Source organism: Tetrao urogallus, assembly GCF_951394365.1.
Source record: "Tetrao urogallus genome assembly, chromosome: 18".
NCBI classification, from domain to species: Eukaryota; Metazoa; Chordata; class Aves; order Galliformes; family Phasianidae; genus Tetrao; species Tetrao urogallus.
In genome coordinates this window covers 2,854,470-2,872,850 of record NC_136831.1, presented here as the reverse complement: position 1 = coordinate 2,872,850, position 18,381 = coordinate 2,854,470, and the positions used below count along the sequence as shown (strand labels likewise).

The window sequence follows — 18,381 nt, the reverse complement described above, 5'->3', positions numbered from 1 at the left end:
CCAGCTTGTGCCCTTGGATGTTCTATCTGTGCATTGTCAAGAGACAGCTCTAATTCTTGAACTTGTTACTGAAGTGATGGTAGCCTTTAGTTCAAGAGAACTTCTGTGCTCAAAGCCCTCTGCAAATGAGGAAGGGAAATAAAATACTCATGCGTGACTTCATGGATCATTTCTAGAATGTTAATTTGAGCATTTCTTTGATGAATATGTAGAAAAATGAGCGGTGGGTCTTTTCTGTGGAATGCTTTCTCTTTGTGGTCTGGTGCCTCTGGGTTTTATTGGCTTGCAGTGCAACATATTTTTACTGGTACTAAAGCTTGTTCTTGAAATATGTAGTGAAACTGAAGATAACAGCTAATACTGTTTCAGTCTAATGGAACTTTGTAACACTAGAGTAGGAAGAAGGGACTTTTAAGAGCACCTGTGAAAGCTGTACAGATGTTAATATAAAACATTTTATGAATGTAAAACTGCCCTTCAGATTTCCTGAATTTGGAGTCAGAAGCGCAGCTTGTTATGGATTCTAGAGATGCACATTCTTTCATTGCACATTCTTTGGGACTTAGTAGATTGCTAGTTACAATGATATTAAATATAATGAGAATGAAACAAGTGATTAATATTGGTTTATTTGCATTCAGGTGTTGACGTTTAATATTTCTCTACAAAAAAAAGGGTGATAATCATTTTTGTCATCTCTCCAGATATTTTAATATTATTATTTTTAAAACACTCTTGTAGAGAGGAAGATTCAGAAAGTGAGAAAGATAAGAAAGTCTGGTACTATAGCACAAAGATTCAGCTGGCAGAGTTAATTGAATGCCTAGACAAAGATTACTGGGAAGCTGACCTATGCAAAACTCTGGAAGAAATGCGTGAAGAAGTTCATCGGCACATGGATGTAACAGAAGACCTTACTAACAAAGCCAGGGGCACCAACAAGTCTTTCCTTTCTGCAGCAAATGGTAAGCATATTCTGTCTAGTGGGAATAAGTACTGCACTTTGAATCAAATTCTAGCTTATATTTATTTTATTGTAAAATGTTTATTGAGCCAGACTGATAATAGCAGTTCTTTTCAGTGTGTTATTAAATTCTTGTATTCAAAAAACCAGTCCATTTCTGAATTTACAGGAAGAAAAAGATTTTTACATCAACTCGTCAGAACTTTTTTGATGTTCACTGTCATTTTTTTTTAACAGTTTAACTGCTGTTTATATCTGGTAGCTGGTTTGCATCAAACTGGATGTGCTTCACTCTGATTTAGCGTGGATTTTGATTGAACATTCATTTTACAGTGAAAGTGACTGGCCTAAAGGAAGTGCTCTGTAGCAAAATGTTAGCATTTTCTTAGCTGGATTTGTTTGGGAACTGTTCAACTAAATGAATGAATATATGGCAGGAAATTATTTTACATCCTACTCCATGAATGTATCATTAATGCTTGAAGCTAGGTCATACTTGCATTAATGTTGTTCCTGCTAGCCACAGTTGGACTGTGAGTAGAAAGCTTTGGAGAACCATCGTGCAGTGATGGCTGTGTAGTGATGACTTAGGCCTCTGTATCGTGTGTTCCAGGATCTCCTGAATGATTCAAATTTCTGATTTGCTTAGGGTGTGCCAGATTGTGATCCCTTCATGTGTTGGAGCTGGGCTGTCAATTATTTATTAATTTACTATTACTCTCTCTTGCTCACTCAATCTCTATCTTCGTAAACATTTATCAACTCAATAGGAGTTGCAGAAATCTTCAAGCTCAAATATTTTCTCCAATATTATATAAAGTATGAAGGAATGCTGTCTCCCTTGCAGTTTCCTGCTGGAAGTTAATGTGCCTTGAAACAATGAATGCCTCTGTAAACCTGTGGAGGCTCTGGGGGAGGCCATGAAAGTTTGATATTCTGCTTTAAAAATGGTTTTGTCATCACTATATAAATGCATAATTTGAGAAATCGATCATTATTAGACCTTCAGAATTGTTTCTTCTAAGAAAGAAAAAGTGATAAAAGTTGGATGTTACTTTTTGTCCATAAATGAAACGAAACAGTGTCTATGCCATGCTCTTTTCTGCTTATAAGCTCTGCAGGTGCTGCTTAGTGTGTATTGATGACATGCATTTTATTGTAGATGAAATTTTGGATGCTATCAGAGCAAGAAGAGGAGAGGTAGAGGAAGACAGAAACACACCAGCAGACGAGGCAGAAAAAGCCAAAAGCGATGCTGAGAATGACCAGGCAGATGGTGAGAAAGGCAAGAAAGAATCTGGAGATCAAGATAAAACTGAGGACACATCCACTGAGCAAACTATGGAGAAAGTGAAAAATGAAGGTAAAGGAACCTGATTGTGCTTTAACAACTACAGTTATGTAAAGAGATGTTTTCATTTATGTCCTTACGTTTCCCAAGCTAGTGTGTTGTCTGATTCTTTATTTTTAAGCAATTTTGTTGATTTACTTGTGGTTGTATGTTATAATTATTTCTTTTGTTAAGTAATTTCACAGTACTTTAGCTTGAGGTACAAGTGGCGTTGAAAGAATGTGATCAACATCTGTAGTAAGCAGTATTTCAGCGTTGTTTTAACATTGTTTTCCTCATCTGAATTAAGTAGTTTCAGACGACTTTCCAATAGCAGGAGACAGAAGGGGGGAGGGCGGGAATAAGAAATCTCAGCAACGTGAAATAGTTGGGCAAAATTAATAAAGCTGCTTCTATGAGTGACCCCAAATGACAACCTAAGACATACTGGAGAATATCCCTAAAGTTTTGTTGTGCATTTTACTATAGAGGCAACAGTCATTGGGGATAAAAGTAACTGTCTGACATCGAGCACTGACGACAACAACACAAATCCTTCTGCAGGAGAGAATAGTTGCTCTGAAGGGAAGAACGCAATGGGGTGTCAGTCAGAAACCCCTGATAGCAACAACGTGGCAGAGAAGAAGGTGGCATCAGAGCTCCATCAGGAACTCTCAGGTACAGAAGGCACTGTTACTGATGCCTCTGTAATTTGGGTAATCTGTTCAGTTTTTCTATCTGGTTTGTCCACTAAAACCATTCACAGCGTATATCACTCATGCTGTTTGCTTGCAGTGCCATCCTTTACTGCTACGTTGTCATTAACATTTCAAAGTTAATTTTCTTGCAATCAGTGCTGGAAATTTGTGGTCCTCCATGACATTAGCATTTGTTTCCATGCTTTCCAAAGATGACTATAGCTAAGCTTTTTATGTTCTATTTTCTTTATATTTTGTTTTTGCACAGTGATCCATAATGGTTGTTAGCATCCTATCAAAGTTAATTTCAAGTTCTAATTTGCTAATGGCTTTTATTATTTTAACCTCTCATTTACTATATCAATTACTAATAAAATAATTTCATTCACATGAGTAAACTGCTGCACTGAGATTTCAGGATAAAAATTGTCATGATTGACAGGAATTTTAAACAGATTTAAGACTTACATGCACAAAAGCTTTTGTATTTTAGATGTGTCAATGTATGTCAATGGTTGTAAATAATAACATTGTGTTTAAAAAAGAGCTTTAGATTTAGTAACAAACAATTTGATCCACTGTGATGTGAGTTACTGGAGTATTCTTTTAGAGTGATATTCTCTCAAGCTTACTGTGTAACTGGAAGTTACTCTAAGCAACTTTAATGTATTTTCAGTTGCTATAAATAAATACTCAACTGTATAATGCAGACAGTTTGTTTGAAATAGTTTAGTAGTAAACATTTTCTCTCCAGCTGAAATAACTGCAATCTGTACCCAAGTGAATAACTCTTGAACTTCTTCATATGAATGCATCTCAACTTGGTAATAAACTTTGTCAGTGGGAGAAAATGAAAGTTAAGATTAATCCATAATCTGGAATATATATATATAGGTTAATGCTACCTTTTAAAAAATTTATATTGACACACTTTCATACAGGTACATTTCTTCTTCCAGAGCTGCTGGCTGCTATTTCTAAATTAGTGAGCTTTGTCTTTAGGAAAGTGTGGATGACGAGTTTTTCCTGCAGTCTATTTACTGTATTTATAGTGATGCTTGTGTTCCTATTAAGAAGTTTCATTTTGAGACCATTATTTCAGAGAGAGGAGGGATACTGAACTGTTGTCAGTAAAGCAGCCAGCCTTAACGACAAGAAAATAAGATAAAATGAAGAACCTGAACAAAACTATGTCACCGTTGTTGCTAAATGTAATGTGGGTCTTTTGAGTCTAGTTTGGGTGTTTCTTCTCTCTTCCAAACAGCAGGCACAAAATTATTCCATTTTTCCCATACTAAAAAGGAAATGGATCAAATAATGTCAGTCACCCATTTGGCAGTGCCAGAAATCAAGATGTGTTTGGGTTAGGGCTCTTCCAAGAATCTAAGAATATTTACGATCTTTTTGCTATCTGTGAATGTTTCACAGAAGGAAGGTTTTGGTCTGTTGCCTTCTTAATAGGATCCCTGATCTTTTCAAAGAGTTCCAGAAATAGACAAATCTTTTTTTTTTAAATTAAGCTATGTCTGTGCACAACATTAAGATAACATTGCTTTAGTAAGTGTTGATGCCTTCTTCCTGGGAAGAGGGAGCAATTTATTTCTAGGCCATTGCAATTCAGTGGCGCTTAAGTTGAAAGATCATACTTGGACCCAGTGTTGTAGAGACAAGAGAGGTAGCAGTTATGTCTGCAGCTATTCAGAGAGATGGTAGCAAGGACAACTGAGGAGTGAGAACTCATTACTCTTACAGAGCTTGAAGCAATGTGTAGATGCACCAGATTGTAAGAGAGAAGCTGATATTTTAAGTTTGTAGAAGAGAAGATCTGATAAAGTGGTACAAATGGAATTGAAATTGGTGGGACTCCTCAGAATCAATGCGCTGAAGAAGAGGAGATGATCAAAGATGGGATTAAAAATGGGAAGGGAACTGAGAATGGCATGCTTTGTTAAAGTGTGATATCATCAAAAGAGAGACTCATAGAAGCTTCAGACCAAATTTCATTAAATCTGCATTCTAAAAGCAAACCAAAATCTCAGTAAAGAGCTTATTGTATGTGCATATAGAGGAAAAAAAAATATTTCAAATAATAAATACATGAAGTAATGTGCTTTAAATTTCAGTTTCAGAAAGTTTAAGGTTTAATTCAGAGCTCTAGAAACCACTTGGAACAGAACAACAACAACAAAAACTTGCAGGGATTCAGTGCTCTGGAGGAAACTAATATCTTATAGGTGTTTCTGTGCAGTCCAGCAAAAGATGTTCATCTGACTTTGAATTTTTCATAAAAAAAAAAAAAGTGCATTGATTCAATTTAAGAGGAAAACTAAAAATCAAGTTCTTCTTTTGTAGAAGAAACTGGTCAGATGATCCCTAGCAACAGCAGTGCGTCTGCTGCAGCTCCACAGACAGATGTTGAAAACAGCAACAGTAGTGAGCTCAGCTCCGGGCAGAATGACTCCATTAAGATGCCTGATGATGCTGAAAATGCAGAGGGGGGATCGCAGACTTCAGAGGACATAGGTAAAAAAAAAAATTAAAGAAAACATTTCTACATATTTTCATGTTATTTGTTTTTTATTTTTACTTCAATACATCAACAGAAAACTTTTAGCTTTTAAGTTTGTTTTAAAAGCCTTTTTTTCTTGGACAGGAGAGAAAGCCAATGGTGAAAGAAGTGATTCTCCAGGCGCTGGGAAAGGGATGCCAGGTTCAACACGAATGCTCACAAGATTACGAAATCCGGATAGCAAGTTGTGCCAGATGAAAAGCCAGCAGGTTGCTGCTGCAGCGCATGAAGCAAATAAGATACATAAAGAAAACAGAGAGGTTTGTGCACTCTTGGAAAATTCGGGGGAGAAGGAAGACTGTTTAAGAAAACTGATGTGCTTAGTGTTTTTTTTTTTTTAATTTAAAAAAAAAGTGATTTGGAAGATACTTTTAGACAGAAAGTTCTAATAACCACACGTTGTGTCACAAGCTTTTTTTCTCCTTTTCATTTGCCCTTGCAGTACAAGTTGCTATCTATACTGTGGTATAACAGTGACCTAGTACACGTACTTGATTTTAAAGTGCTGGTCACAAGCTATGGAGTTGTTTATGATATGGCCAGTAGCAAGTTATATATGTTTTCTCTCACTTCTGTCTTCAAAGTTCTCAGAACGGTTGTGCCAAAACTGTAACTTAATAGTGGTTTGTGTTTGGTTGTTGTTTGAGTAGCTGGGTAATAACCAGGTTTCCAGTTCATAATCTGTACTGGCAGATTATGTCCACGTAAAAATAGTAGCACTCCTTGGTGCAGACTGAAGTGAAAGCTCTCAGATTTGGAACTCCATTATGAGGAGTTATCCATGTCATGTTTTCAAGTCAACAATATTTGTTTGGATACCTATATGAGTTCTGTGATTTACTCTGAAGGTGTTTCACAGAAAGCTTATTTCAGTTTAGTTAAGCTATTCTCCCAGAGCCATTAGTAGACATAATTCAGAGCAGCAGAACAGGATCCTGTTTGACTTGCTGAAGAAGCTTTTTTTTTTCCTTTTCAAGTGTTGCTCTTGGGAATATTGTAGCTCTCTGTGCAGTGAGTGCAAATATATATGATAAACAGTTACAAACTAATGCTGGGTATCTTTACTAATTTATATATAGGCAGTTGAAGCCTTATAACAATTAAATTGCAAACTTTGAAAATCATTCTTTCTTGAACTAGGTTCTGGTGGTCAACTCTCAAGGTGAAGTCTCCCGAATGAACACAAAGAGGGAAATTGTGATGAAAGGAAATATCAACAATTATTTCAAATTAGGTCAAGAGGGGAAATACCGTGTTTATCATAATCAGTATGCCACTAATTCCTTTGCATTGAACAAACACCAACACAGGGAAGACCATGACAAGAGACGACATCTCTCACATAAATTCTGTCTGACTACTGCTGGAGAGTTCAAATGGAATGGGTCTGTACATGGGTCCAAGGTTCTTACCATATCCACTTTAAGGCTAACTATTATTCAGCTAGAAAACAATATCCCGGCATCGTTCCTTCACCCTAACTGGGCTTCTCACAGGTAAAGATATGTTGTCTTGTGTTTTTGCTAATAGTATGAATGGGCAATAGCCTTTGTTTTATCAAGTTGGTGATTTTCAAGGACCAAGCTTCAGTATATTGAAATATAGGAAGTTTGAGTCTTGTGATGAATGACTAAAGATTGCACATTTGAGTTAAATATTAAAATATAGGAGGCTTTATCCTGTTATGTTCATCGACTTACCATGCTGTATTAGTACGTGTATATGTTTCATGTTTTTATCTTGTCTCCAATTTAGGTCTAACTGGATTAAGGCTGTTCAGATGTGCAGCAAACCTAGAGAATTTGCACTAGCTCTGGCTATATTGGAATGCGCAATTAAGCCTGTGGTGATGTTGCCAATCTGGCGGGAATCCTTGGGGCATACTAGGTAAAAAAATAAAGAAAAAATATCCATGCACTTTCAAGCTTTATATTTCTAGAGGAACTAGTAATTATTAATTACTGCAGCTGTATCTAAGAGTAGACAGAGCTGCAGACAGCAATGTCTGCATTATTGGAATAAGCAAAAAATTGGGTTCCTGTTGCAATTAATGCATATAACCTGATATTAGCCTTTCCTCTTAACTTCAGATATTTTAAATTATTGAAATGGGTGGCATAGACAGTTGTTCGATTTATTGTATTTGTTTGTAAGATCCTGTACTTAAGTATATTTAAATTTGCCTAAACCTATACGTACTAGATTACGCAGAATGACTGCAATAGAAAGGGAAGAAAAGGAGAAAGTGAAAAAAAAAGAGAGAAAACAAGAAGAAGAAGAAACAATGCAGCAAGCTACATGGGTGAAATATACATTCCCTGTTAAACATCAGGTAAGGTTTTATTTTGCATGAAAAACATGCAAAATACAGAAAGTATTGATGTCTAACTTTTTTTCTATTTTCTTTAAAGTCTTAAAATATTCATTGATTAATTGATTCAGTTACCAGCAGACACATCTTGAAATTTAGCTTGTATGTTATTTCACAGATACACTTCAGTTTGCTTCAAAAATTCTGTAAATTAGAAAGTTAAAGATTTAAACTTAAGACATCTTAGGTTTTTAAATGAATGTATACATTAGCAGTGCAGCAAAAAAAGAATATTTTAAATATATTAATTTTAATCATGCATCAGGTTTGGAAACAAAAAGGAGAGGAGTATAGAGTAACAGGATATGGTGGCTGGAGCTGGATCAGTAAAACACACGTCCACAGGTTTATGCCCAAATTGCCTGGAAATACCAATGCAAATTACAGAAAGTTGCTGCCAAGTAAGTGTCTGCATTAATTAGAATCTTTTTTTAATTTTTCACGTACTGCCTTCTGTTACCTATTCATATAATTTGTGTTAATTATAAAATTAATAGTTCATAATCATTGTTAATATACTCAGTTCTCATGGATATTTTTTAGCTACATTAAATTTTTACAAGTATGAAGTTCTGGGGTATTGGTAGATTATGCAAATTAAAGACTGAGGAAAATACATAGATTGGCAAAAAGTGGCATCTAATACATGGGTGAATATATGTATCTCTTTTTCTGCATTGACAGATGTGTGAATAGGCATTGAAATGTAGCAGATTATTAAAAAAAAAAATAAGCCCTTCGAATAACTGAAACCATTTAATCTGTTAACAGCAAAGAACGAAGATGAAAAATGCAATTTGGATAAAAGAAAAGGTCCAATAAAAGTAAAAACAGAGAAAGATAGAATGAAGGATTCTCATGATCTTCAAGCAAAGGACAAAGGCAGCATGTCAGAAGCAGCGGAGAAAGTACAAGTGAAGGAAGAAAAGTCACATGAAGAAAAAGTTGATAAAAATTCTGAAAACTTAGGTCACGCAAAAGACAAAGGTGATATACATAAATCATTGTAAAACTAGCTATTCATTGCAATACTCTGTGTAGAAGCGTATGACCTCATGAATAACTACTAAAAGCTATGTAATGAGTTGTGTTGAGACATCTCAGTTAAGTATTTTTTTTAATTGTCTTTTGTAGAAATGTCTGAAGTTTTCATTTTCTTTTTCTTGAAATTTATTAATATGTTATAAGGTGCATTTATTAGTTTTTAATGCAAAAACACACTTTTGGTATTCATTATTAAAGGAACTTATTGATTCAGAATTATTTCTTCACAGAGGAAAAAGAAATCGATGCTGAAAATTTTAAAGTCATCAAGGAAGAACCTATGGATATAGATATGAAAACTGAATCCTCAATAAAAGATGAGGATAATCACTGTAAACTTGATATAATCAACGTCAGCGAGGGATTTCATTTAAGGACTTGCTACAAGAGGAAAGTCAAATCATCAAAATTAGATGGACTACTTGAGAGACGAATAAAACAATTTACACTGGAAGAAAAACAACGTCTAGAGAGGATGAAACTGGAGGCTAGTGCTAAAAATGGAGGCATTCAATCATTAAGCTCCCAGAAAAATTTAGAGGAGCTACAAATGAAAAAAGTAAAGGAAGGAAGTCAATCAGACACATCTTCCCAAAATCAAACCTATATTTCAGATAAAGTCCAAAATGAAGATACAGGTCAGGATTGCTTGCCAATCAGCAGCATCTCTTCTATGAAAACTGGTGAGCTAGATGAGCTCTCTTTACCTTCAACAAATAGGCTGTCAAAAAGAGAAGGACAGCTTCTAGATGAAGACTCACCTCAGTCCTCTGAAGGTGAAAGATCTAATCAGAATGATAGCAAAGAGAAAAACTCTGAACCCGTGGCAGCTGATAAGAGTCAAGTACGAGAAGATGTTAGAGTGTGTGAGAGTTCCATTGTTGAGGACTTGAAACAAACAAGTACAGATGGTAAAGTCAAATGGGATGTTTTGGAAACAAATGAAAAGCCTTTCAAACAAAAACCACCTATTACCAGAGTATCTCAGAGAGAATGTGAAAACTCAGAGCCAGTGATAAGTAAAAGCAGCTGTAGTAAAGGTGCTGTGGCTATTTCTGACAAAACAAATATGGAAGGGAATTCTGAACAGCAGAGCAGAGATCCAGAAAAGAATTGTATAATAAAAAGCCATTTTGAACCACTGTCCTTTCAAAAAAGTGAACTGGATAAAAACATTACTCCAAGAAGAACTGAAAGTAAATCTGAAAACAAGGTTGTATTTCACCAGAAACTGGTTAGTAAAGATATAGAACCACTTAAAACTGAGCTAATTTCTGAAAGAAACCTTGGAAGTCAAACTTTGGAACGTGAGGATGGAGTGAAAGTTGATGAGGAACTACTGAGCTCTCAACTAAATGAGGCTAATGGTCAAAAGAAAGGTCAGGAACTGAAGGTAGACACAAATACCATAAACAAATACCTTGATCAAACAAATCTAAATAGTGTTACTGACAAAATGAATAATAAAGATGAAGAAACTGAAATGGACTTAGAAAAAGATAAATCAACATTTCAAATGAATGGAAAAGACAATGATATTAAAGTACTATCAAATGATGAAAGTTTAGTTAAAGTCAACTATGAAGCGACAGCAGGAGATGATATTGAACCAAGAGTTAATAATATTAATAAATCCTTTCCAGAGCATGAAATGAAACCACTGACTTCTAAGGAATCTTCAGTAAAACCATTCATGAATGGTGACATCACAACTGAGGACAGTGTTGATAAAAATGCTCTGGACCCTAAGTCCTCTCTGCAGAGTTCACCTGAATTTGAAGCTGAAAAGACTCTTCAGCCATCAGAGGAAGTCCCAAATTATGTGCAGAAAACTGAAGAAAAACATCTTTCTCCTCAAAGATCTGCCTTTCTTGATACTTCTTCCACACCAGCACATGATTTCTGTAAAGAAAATAATCTTAGCAGTGAAACAGAATCTATGGAAACCGAACATGCTGAGGATAAGAAAGTCGCTTCATCTCCTGTAATGTCATGTGAGGAATCTAGCTTGAGTAGTGACTTTGCTGATCAGAATGGTCTACAGACATACAAAGTAGAAGATGTTAATGGAGAAAGTAAAATAAAAACTGTTATTACTGAAGTGACCACCACAACGTCAACTGTTTCTACAGAATCCAAAACTGTGTTTAAAGTTGCCGAGACTCTAGCTTCTAATGATGAGAAAACAACAGTGGTGTCATCTACAGAAAACTGTGCCGTATCCACTGTAACTACCACCACCACTGTGACTAAGCTTACCACTCCAGCCACACACAGCAATGTTGATGTCATTTCTGTACAAGAACATCGTAAAACAGTGGTTACAACAACAGTGACTGATTCTCTGTCCACCCCAGAAGGCACATTGGTTACTTCCATGACTGTCAGCAAAGAGTATTCTACAAAAGACAAAGTGAAGTTAATGAAATTTACAAAACCCAAAAAAACACGTTCTGGAACTGCCTTGCCATCATATAGAAAATTTGTAACCAAAAGCAGTAAAAAAAGCATATTTGTTTTACCCAATGATGACTTAAAAAAGCTAGCCAGAAGAGGAGGGATCAGAGAAGTTCCCTATTTCAATTATAATGCAAAGCCTGCATTGGATATCTGGCCATATCCATCTCCAAGACCAACTTTTGGGATCACTTGGAGGTATATCTGTTATGTTTTAGAGGAAAAGTTTAGGATAAAACAAAATTAACTGGATTTAAAAATAAAGATGACGCACGTGTTCATGCCCAGAAGTGACTTTTTCACTAACTTCAGTCCAAGTGGAAAATTCTTCCTCTTGCTCACAATAAATTCAGGGTTTTTGAAATGACAGTAATTTTACTTACAAGATTGGATAACTGTACTGTCCTTGTTGTTCAAACCTGATTTTCTCCTACCTTTTTAATTTTGAACTTCCTTCTTGGAATTTCAAAGAGTGCTTTGAGCTGCAAAATGAAAACCTCTTGTATAGTTGGCGAGATGGGGGCTGTTATAAATTTTGCTGTTATTAAAAACAAATATATTATTCAGTACAAGTAGAATGGGAAATGTGTCATTGGTTTACTTAGGTAATATAAGTACATTTTGATTTTAAAATTTACTTTAATATTTTCTTGGTAGGTACCGACTTCAAACAGTAAAATCTTTGGCTGGGGTGAGCCTTATGCTGCGATTGCTGTGGGCATGTCTCAAATGGGATGACATGGCTGCAAAAGCTCCACCTGGAGGAGGAACTACACGTACAGGTATTCCTTTACATTTTGGGGTTTCTGAATGCAACTGCTCTTGCTGTTAATTTTGACTGTTACTTTAATTCCATTTTTTCCTCTAAAGGCTTGATATTGATTTGGTTTTACACTTACTTTTTTAATAACCAACAGTTCGCACTGTAGTTGCTCTTACTTTACCTTGAGTATTGGGTTGATTGGAGATTTAACCTTATTTTCCTGCTCTTAACGTGTTGGGACTAATTTGTTTTAGAAACTACTGAAACTGAAATTACAACAACAGAAATAATTAAGCGAAGAGATGTTGGTCCATATGGAATCCGGTCAGAGTACTGTATAAGAAAAATTATTTGTCCCATTGGTGTACCAGAGGCTCCAAAAGGTATGTTTGTTTGTACATTTTTCCCCTTCCATGTAAGCTTCTGCAGAATTAAGGTAACTAGACCTTTATAAGAATTCAGACCATCAAAGGAGCAAACGTAGTTGACATGAACTATTCATTCTCCTGTGTGAAACAGATAATGCATTTAAAAACCTGACTTGACTTCTCTAAAGCTGAAAGGTATTCCAGTTTCTAAAATAAGACTTAAAAAGGTACTAAATTTTGGTTTACACTTCAATTCTTTTTTATGATTGAGCTTAATGTGTATGTTTTGACTGTTCTCTAAAGAAACTCCAACACCCCAGAGGAAGGGACTTCGATCAAGTGCACTAAGGCCAAAAAGGCCAGAAACACCCAAGCAAACAGGCCCTGTTATAATTGAAAGTTGGGTAGCAGAGGAGGAATTGGAGTTATGGGAGATCAGGGCATTTGCTGAAAGGTAAACCAACTCAAATAAGCTTTCTTTGTGTGTATGTTGAATAGAAGTTCCCCCTATAGAGGACAAACTTGATAGCTACAATCAGTTTAGGCTGATCTGCGTTGCTTTTTGTTTCTGTGCCTTTTGTTAGTAATACTGAAGCACAAAATTGTAAAACTGAATTATTTGCTAATACTAAAACTTAATTTATGCAGATCTAACAGATTTGTTAAAATGATTCCATTTTTGTGAAGTCATCAATGTTGCATTACTAAAAGGCTATTATGGGAATGCTTTTTGCTTGACTTCAAATAGTATTTTTAAATACTTCTGTAACACAAAATTATTGTATGTATGTGTTTTTAAGTAAAGGTAAATTCAATCTTAGAATATTCAAGTGATTAAAAAGAAAGTATTTTCAATGTTTTGTACTGAACATCAGAACATTTTGAGTCCCTTGAAAATAATGTAATAGAATGTTACATCATATTTGCGGTCTCAGATGTATTTATAAATTCTAGTTTTGGTTAATAGTTTCTTCTAAGGTGTCCGCATGAGTTTAGCACCTGAGTATTTTAGGAATGTTGCATGCACTTTCAATAGCTTATTTCAGAATACTTTTAAAAGCATTACCCATTTCTCAGTGATCTTCAGACTTGATGTTTGTTCTTGTTAAGAGCAGTTCAATTGGATGAGTTGAAATCCAGTTTGATGGTTGGAATTTGTGTGCTAACTTTCTTTCTGGTTGTGTGTCTTTGGCAGGGTGGAGAAGGAAAAGGCGCAGGCAGTTGAACAGCAGGCTAAGGTTAGTGAACAGAAAAAGGCTCAACTAAAACAGCAAGGATTGGCTGCCCATGCTCTTTTTTTTCTTTTTTCAATCAAGTCTGAGAAGCACCAGTCTCCAGTTAAGGTCAACAGTGTTTTATGCTGTAATGGAAAGCTGCCATGGTGTACTACTGACTTTAGAAATTACTCTTTTTTTTTTCCCCCCATGCTTTAATCACATAAAATCAAAAGATTGACCTATCTGAAGTTGGATGAATGAAGCCCACAGAATTGTTTCATATACATATAGATATATATATGTGCAGGTGTATTTTGTATGTATGTATGTAAATATGCATACATGTATAACTAAGAAACCCAATGCCATGATGGTATTTGACATGCAATAATAAGAAGTGGTTTTCTTACAGTCTGTTCATTTTTTTGTCATCTTCCCTGACCCAAATGAATTACTGTGAATCAGAAAAACTCATTCACTTCTAATTACCTCAGTGCTAAAGATAACCAATTACTGAAATTTAAATTAATAAGTGTGAGGTGATTCCACTAAGAGAGGGAAGAATGTTAAATCTTTTGGCGTTGTTAAAGAGCATACTGATACTGCCCTTTTACAAGATGGCTCTCTAAATTAAAGGTACCTCTTTGACAGGCACAGCACAGAAGGTTGCTGAGTGTGATAGGATAGGAAGGATATTGAACCTGTTTTATTTAAGCACTGCTTTAGTTAGAAGAATATTTGTAATGGTTAATTTGATGAAGTAGGAGGATTGTCTTCTGTAACTGGCAGGATTTCAGTGCAGGCAGCTCTAGACTTAGGAATGCCAGTAATGAACCCTTCTGGTGTATCCCTGAAGTACATGGTGTCTGTATATACACAGTCAAAGCCAAATACAAATGAATACTTTTCAAAGTGTTTTTTTTAATCTTCCAATCTGAGGTTAATTAATATGTTTTCTTTAAAATGTGTAGTGAAATTAACGTAATCTGAAGGGTTTAGAGATGAAAATTACTGGTTGAGTACTGTAAGCAGAGTGAAGGATGCTTGTGCTTGCAGTGCTCTAAGGTATGCAAACAGTTTATACTTCAGTCATTTACAACTTGAACTGAAATCTTACCAAGGTTATTTTTCAATACTGCATTTATTTTACAAAATCTGAAAATTCTTCTTTTTTTTTCTTCTGAATTCTGTAGAAACGGCTGGAACAGCAGAAGCAGATACCTGTAGCAGGTGTGGCTGCCACTGTCACTACAGCCAGCAGCACTACAAGTACGGTCTCAACTCCACAGAAAGTTGTGGTGGGCCCTTTAGCGGGCCCGGTTCCCACTGGAACCAAAGTAGTACTTACTACAAAAGTGGGTTCTCCGGCTACAGTAACATTCCAACAGAACAAGAATTTCCATCAGACTTTTGCTACTTGGGTTAAACAAGGCCAATCTTCAACAGGTAATTGTTTATCTTGGAAAGAAAATCTAACTAGGAGGAATTTATGGACGCATCCTACCTACATCCAACACTTCCATCTTCTCCAAAATATAGCATAGCTGCATTTCATATCATTGCTCTTAACTCTCTGCCACGTCAGCAGGGTGCTTCTAAAATAATACCTGTCTAATCTTTCTTTGCTCAGACTTCCTAGATGTTTTTATTTCTGACCTGTCTCATTTATTACTGACAGTTGTTGTACCAGTGATCGTTGATGATGAAAGCATTCTGTGCTGTAACTTGCTGTTTCCAAAAATGTCTTTACCAAAGAAAGAATGACACTGTAAAAATAATCCTGTAGTTTGCTGTTTCATACTTGAAAATAGTCATATTCTTGACTAATTATTCTGCTCTAAAATTGACTGTTCTGTGTACCTCAATAGCCACTAGCACAGCTGCCACTTCAGCCACAACCATTGCCAGCACAGGGCAGACCTTCCAGATCTCAGGCAGTCCAGTAACGATGGCAGGGAAAGTGATAACTAAGCTGCCACTCCCTGCAAACAGCAAGATTGTTGCCGTCAATGTGCCATCAACTCAAGGAGGTAGGGGAAAGGGAACCGAATTAAAAAATGTATTCCAGCTTGCTGTTTAATTCTCCATTGACACTATTTTCCCAGTGAAGTAAACTGTGACTTGAAGGGGGAAAAAAATGTATACCATTTTCTCCCTATATGGAGTATTTGTGTCTGGGGGAAAAAATGCAAGTGTTTTGCCTGTAAATTATTCTACTTTAAACTGTGTGGAATGAAGCATGCTTTTTCTCGTTATGTACATTAAACATCAACAAAATAATTTTCTACCAAACTAAAAAAAAAATCCACTGTTGTTCGTAGACATTTATGCCTGCATCTGCTCTTCACTGATGAGCAAGAGTTTGACTCCAAACTAAGGTTAGCATTTTCCTTCTTGCCTCAAGAAGAGAGCTCAATACTTGGAGATACATGAATGTATGTTAAATAGAAAAACTTGATTCTCAATCTCCATTTTACTTAGTGTCTAAGGAAGTCATGAAAGTTACCAGGCTTGTGTTGAAATGTCTTAGGTGACAAGAAAAGTGTTACCCATTTTCTTTAGCACCATGAGCTTGTAGGTGAAAGGTTTAAACTGGTCTCCTCCATTTTAAATGAGTCAGATTAACTTATACTTAATGGTTGCATAGTACTAATTTTGTGGCACCATGTCATGCAAGGCCTGATTAGCAGTTACCATCATACTGATCTTTATGAAGATTCACTCTTTCCTTAACCTTTTCTGAAATACCTGTCTCATAACTTCAAATGTAGTTGGACTGTTGACAAAGTATAATGCTGGCTTTTTACAATATGACAAAGATTATCCCAAGAAGCATTAAAAGATGGAGAAGTGTTTTAGAAACCTGAAGACTTGTTTTGAGAGCTACCCTGGAGTTGCATTTTGTTCTTCTACTAGCAATTATATTATTAATGAATTCTCAATTTTTCTTTAATTAGGTGTTGTTCAAGTTCAGCAAAAGGTATTGGGCATCATTCCATCAACAACAGGTGCAAGTCAAACATTTACTTCATTCCAGCCAAGGACAGCCACTGTAACAATTAGGCCAAATACCACAGGGACTTTAGGAACTACAAGTACTTCACAAGTAAGATGTTTTTCTTATTGTTAAAGCAAAAATTTGGTGTGCATATATTGTAAGTTATTTGGTAAATATACTTTGGGCTAGTCACTTTTCAACGTTTTTGCTTCATCTCAGTAATAGTGTCAGTGGATCCTTTGTTCCCAGCAGTTATATCAGTTTTCTCCAGTGTGGAAAAATTAATAGCTTAGATGCTGGTAAGCCTTATCAGTAGGAGCACAAGTGGAAAAAATACTGGATCTACTTGCATCTTTTGTAGAAGGATATGATCCTTCAATTTCTTGCTATACTGAAAAGAAAAAAAAAATCAACAAAAACAAACCAACAACTTAAGGGCATATCTCAGTGTTTTTGTGTTGTGTTTTGATGTGTGTGTTTGTTCATAAGTTCACATATGCTTTTTATTCTGGTCTGTGTAGGTGATGCAAGGGACACCACTCCGTCCTGGTATGACAGTAATCCGAACACCACTACAGCAGTCAACACTTGGGAAGGCCATCATTCGAACACCCCTAGTGGTGCAACAAGGTATTCTTCCAGCCAGTAGGTTCATTTTAATATTTAAATTTCCAATGTGAAATCTGTAGTTTGTTTCTAGATAAATACTATCTGTACCATGCATTCCAATGCAAAAATACCTCTTTTTAGTGCTTGACCTGTAACAAGTGCCTTTTTTGACATTTGAACGTGCTGGTAGAAATCTAATAGTTAAAATTGCCTTTTTTTCTTTAAGAAAAATGTTCAGAGTAACTTTTTATTGCGAGATCCTTTCTGTATATTAAAAAAAAAGCGTTTGAAGTTCCTTGTAGAGATGTGAACTGGATGAAAATAAAAAACATTTAATAGACCTTTTTCAATCAACCACATAGGAAAATGGTTTTTAATGGAAATTCCTGTGCAAATTGCAATATTTGCTTCTACAAAGAGTTCTGATTCAAAGGTTTATAGTGTTAATGACTAAAATATTAGCAAGTTTTTCTTTTTTCTTATCACAAATTATTCTCTTACAGGTCAGTCACAGCAGGTAGTGACTCAGATAATCAGAGGTCAACCTGTCTCAACGGCAGTTTCTAGTACCAGCACAGCTTCTACTAGTTCTGGGCAGAAGACTGTAACAAGTCCTGGAACTCCACCTCAGCAAATACATCCACAAACCACATCGCAGCCCCCTCGTCCTCAGCAGGGCCAAGTGAAACTTACCATGGCCCAACTTACACAGCTTACACAAGGACAGGTAACAATATCCATTCTTTGGTGTTGCTTGTAAATTCTAGGAACAGAGATGTTCCATTTTAGTGTCTTTCTGGGTAGGGTTCTTGCCAATATTTGGATGAAAATATTTGTTGTTAACTCCAGCTCAGTTATCTGTTGATAGCATTGTTGAAGGAATTTTATACTATTTCATTAATTCAGAGCTGCTTTTGTATTTTAGGAAAATGGTATGTAGGAAATAAATGATATGAGTATTAAATTCTGAAATCCAAAACTATGGTTATTCTC

At 35.7% G+C, this 18,381-nt stretch overlaps 1 protein-coding gene across 1 annotated transcript in view; it reads left to right on the top strand.

Moving 5' to 3' along the window:
- The window catches only part of BPTF (bromodomain PHD finger transcription factor), a gene marked incomplete at both ends in the record, with an annotated part of 43,611 nt that overhangs the window by 14,068 nt on the left and 11,162 nt on the right, over positions 1–18,381 (top strand). The window contains 20 exons of the mRNA XM_079544458.1: positions 742–965; positions 2,127–2,327; positions 2,784–2,972; positions 5,345–5,515; positions 5,646–5,821; positions 6,702–7,057; positions 7,317–7,448; positions 7,764–7,893; positions 8,198–8,333; positions 8,704–8,919; positions 9,207–11,631; positions 12,091–12,215; positions 12,451–12,579; positions 12,868–13,018; positions 13,760–13,802; positions 14,975–15,227; positions 15,650–15,811; positions 16,739–16,887; positions 17,301–17,424; positions 17,892–18,115. Coding sequence (XP_079400584.1) covers positions 742–965; positions 2,127–2,327; positions 2,784–2,972; positions 5,345–5,515; positions 5,646–5,821; positions 6,702–7,057; positions 7,317–7,448; positions 7,764–7,893; positions 8,198–8,333; positions 8,704–8,919; positions 9,207–11,631; positions 12,091–12,215; positions 12,451–12,579; positions 12,868–13,018; positions 13,760–13,802; positions 14,975–15,227; positions 15,650–15,811; positions 16,739–16,887; positions 17,301–17,424; positions 17,892–18,115 — 5,716 coding nt within the window. The remainder of the gene's footprint in view (positions 1–741; positions 966–2,126; positions 2,328–2,783; positions 2,973–5,344; positions 5,516–5,645; positions 5,822–6,701; positions 7,058–7,316; positions 7,449–7,763; positions 7,894–8,197; positions 8,334–8,703; positions 8,920–9,206; positions 11,632–12,090; positions 12,216–12,450; positions 12,580–12,867; positions 13,019–13,759; positions 13,803–14,974; positions 15,228–15,649; positions 15,812–16,738; positions 16,888–17,300; positions 17,425–17,891; positions 18,116–18,381) is intronic.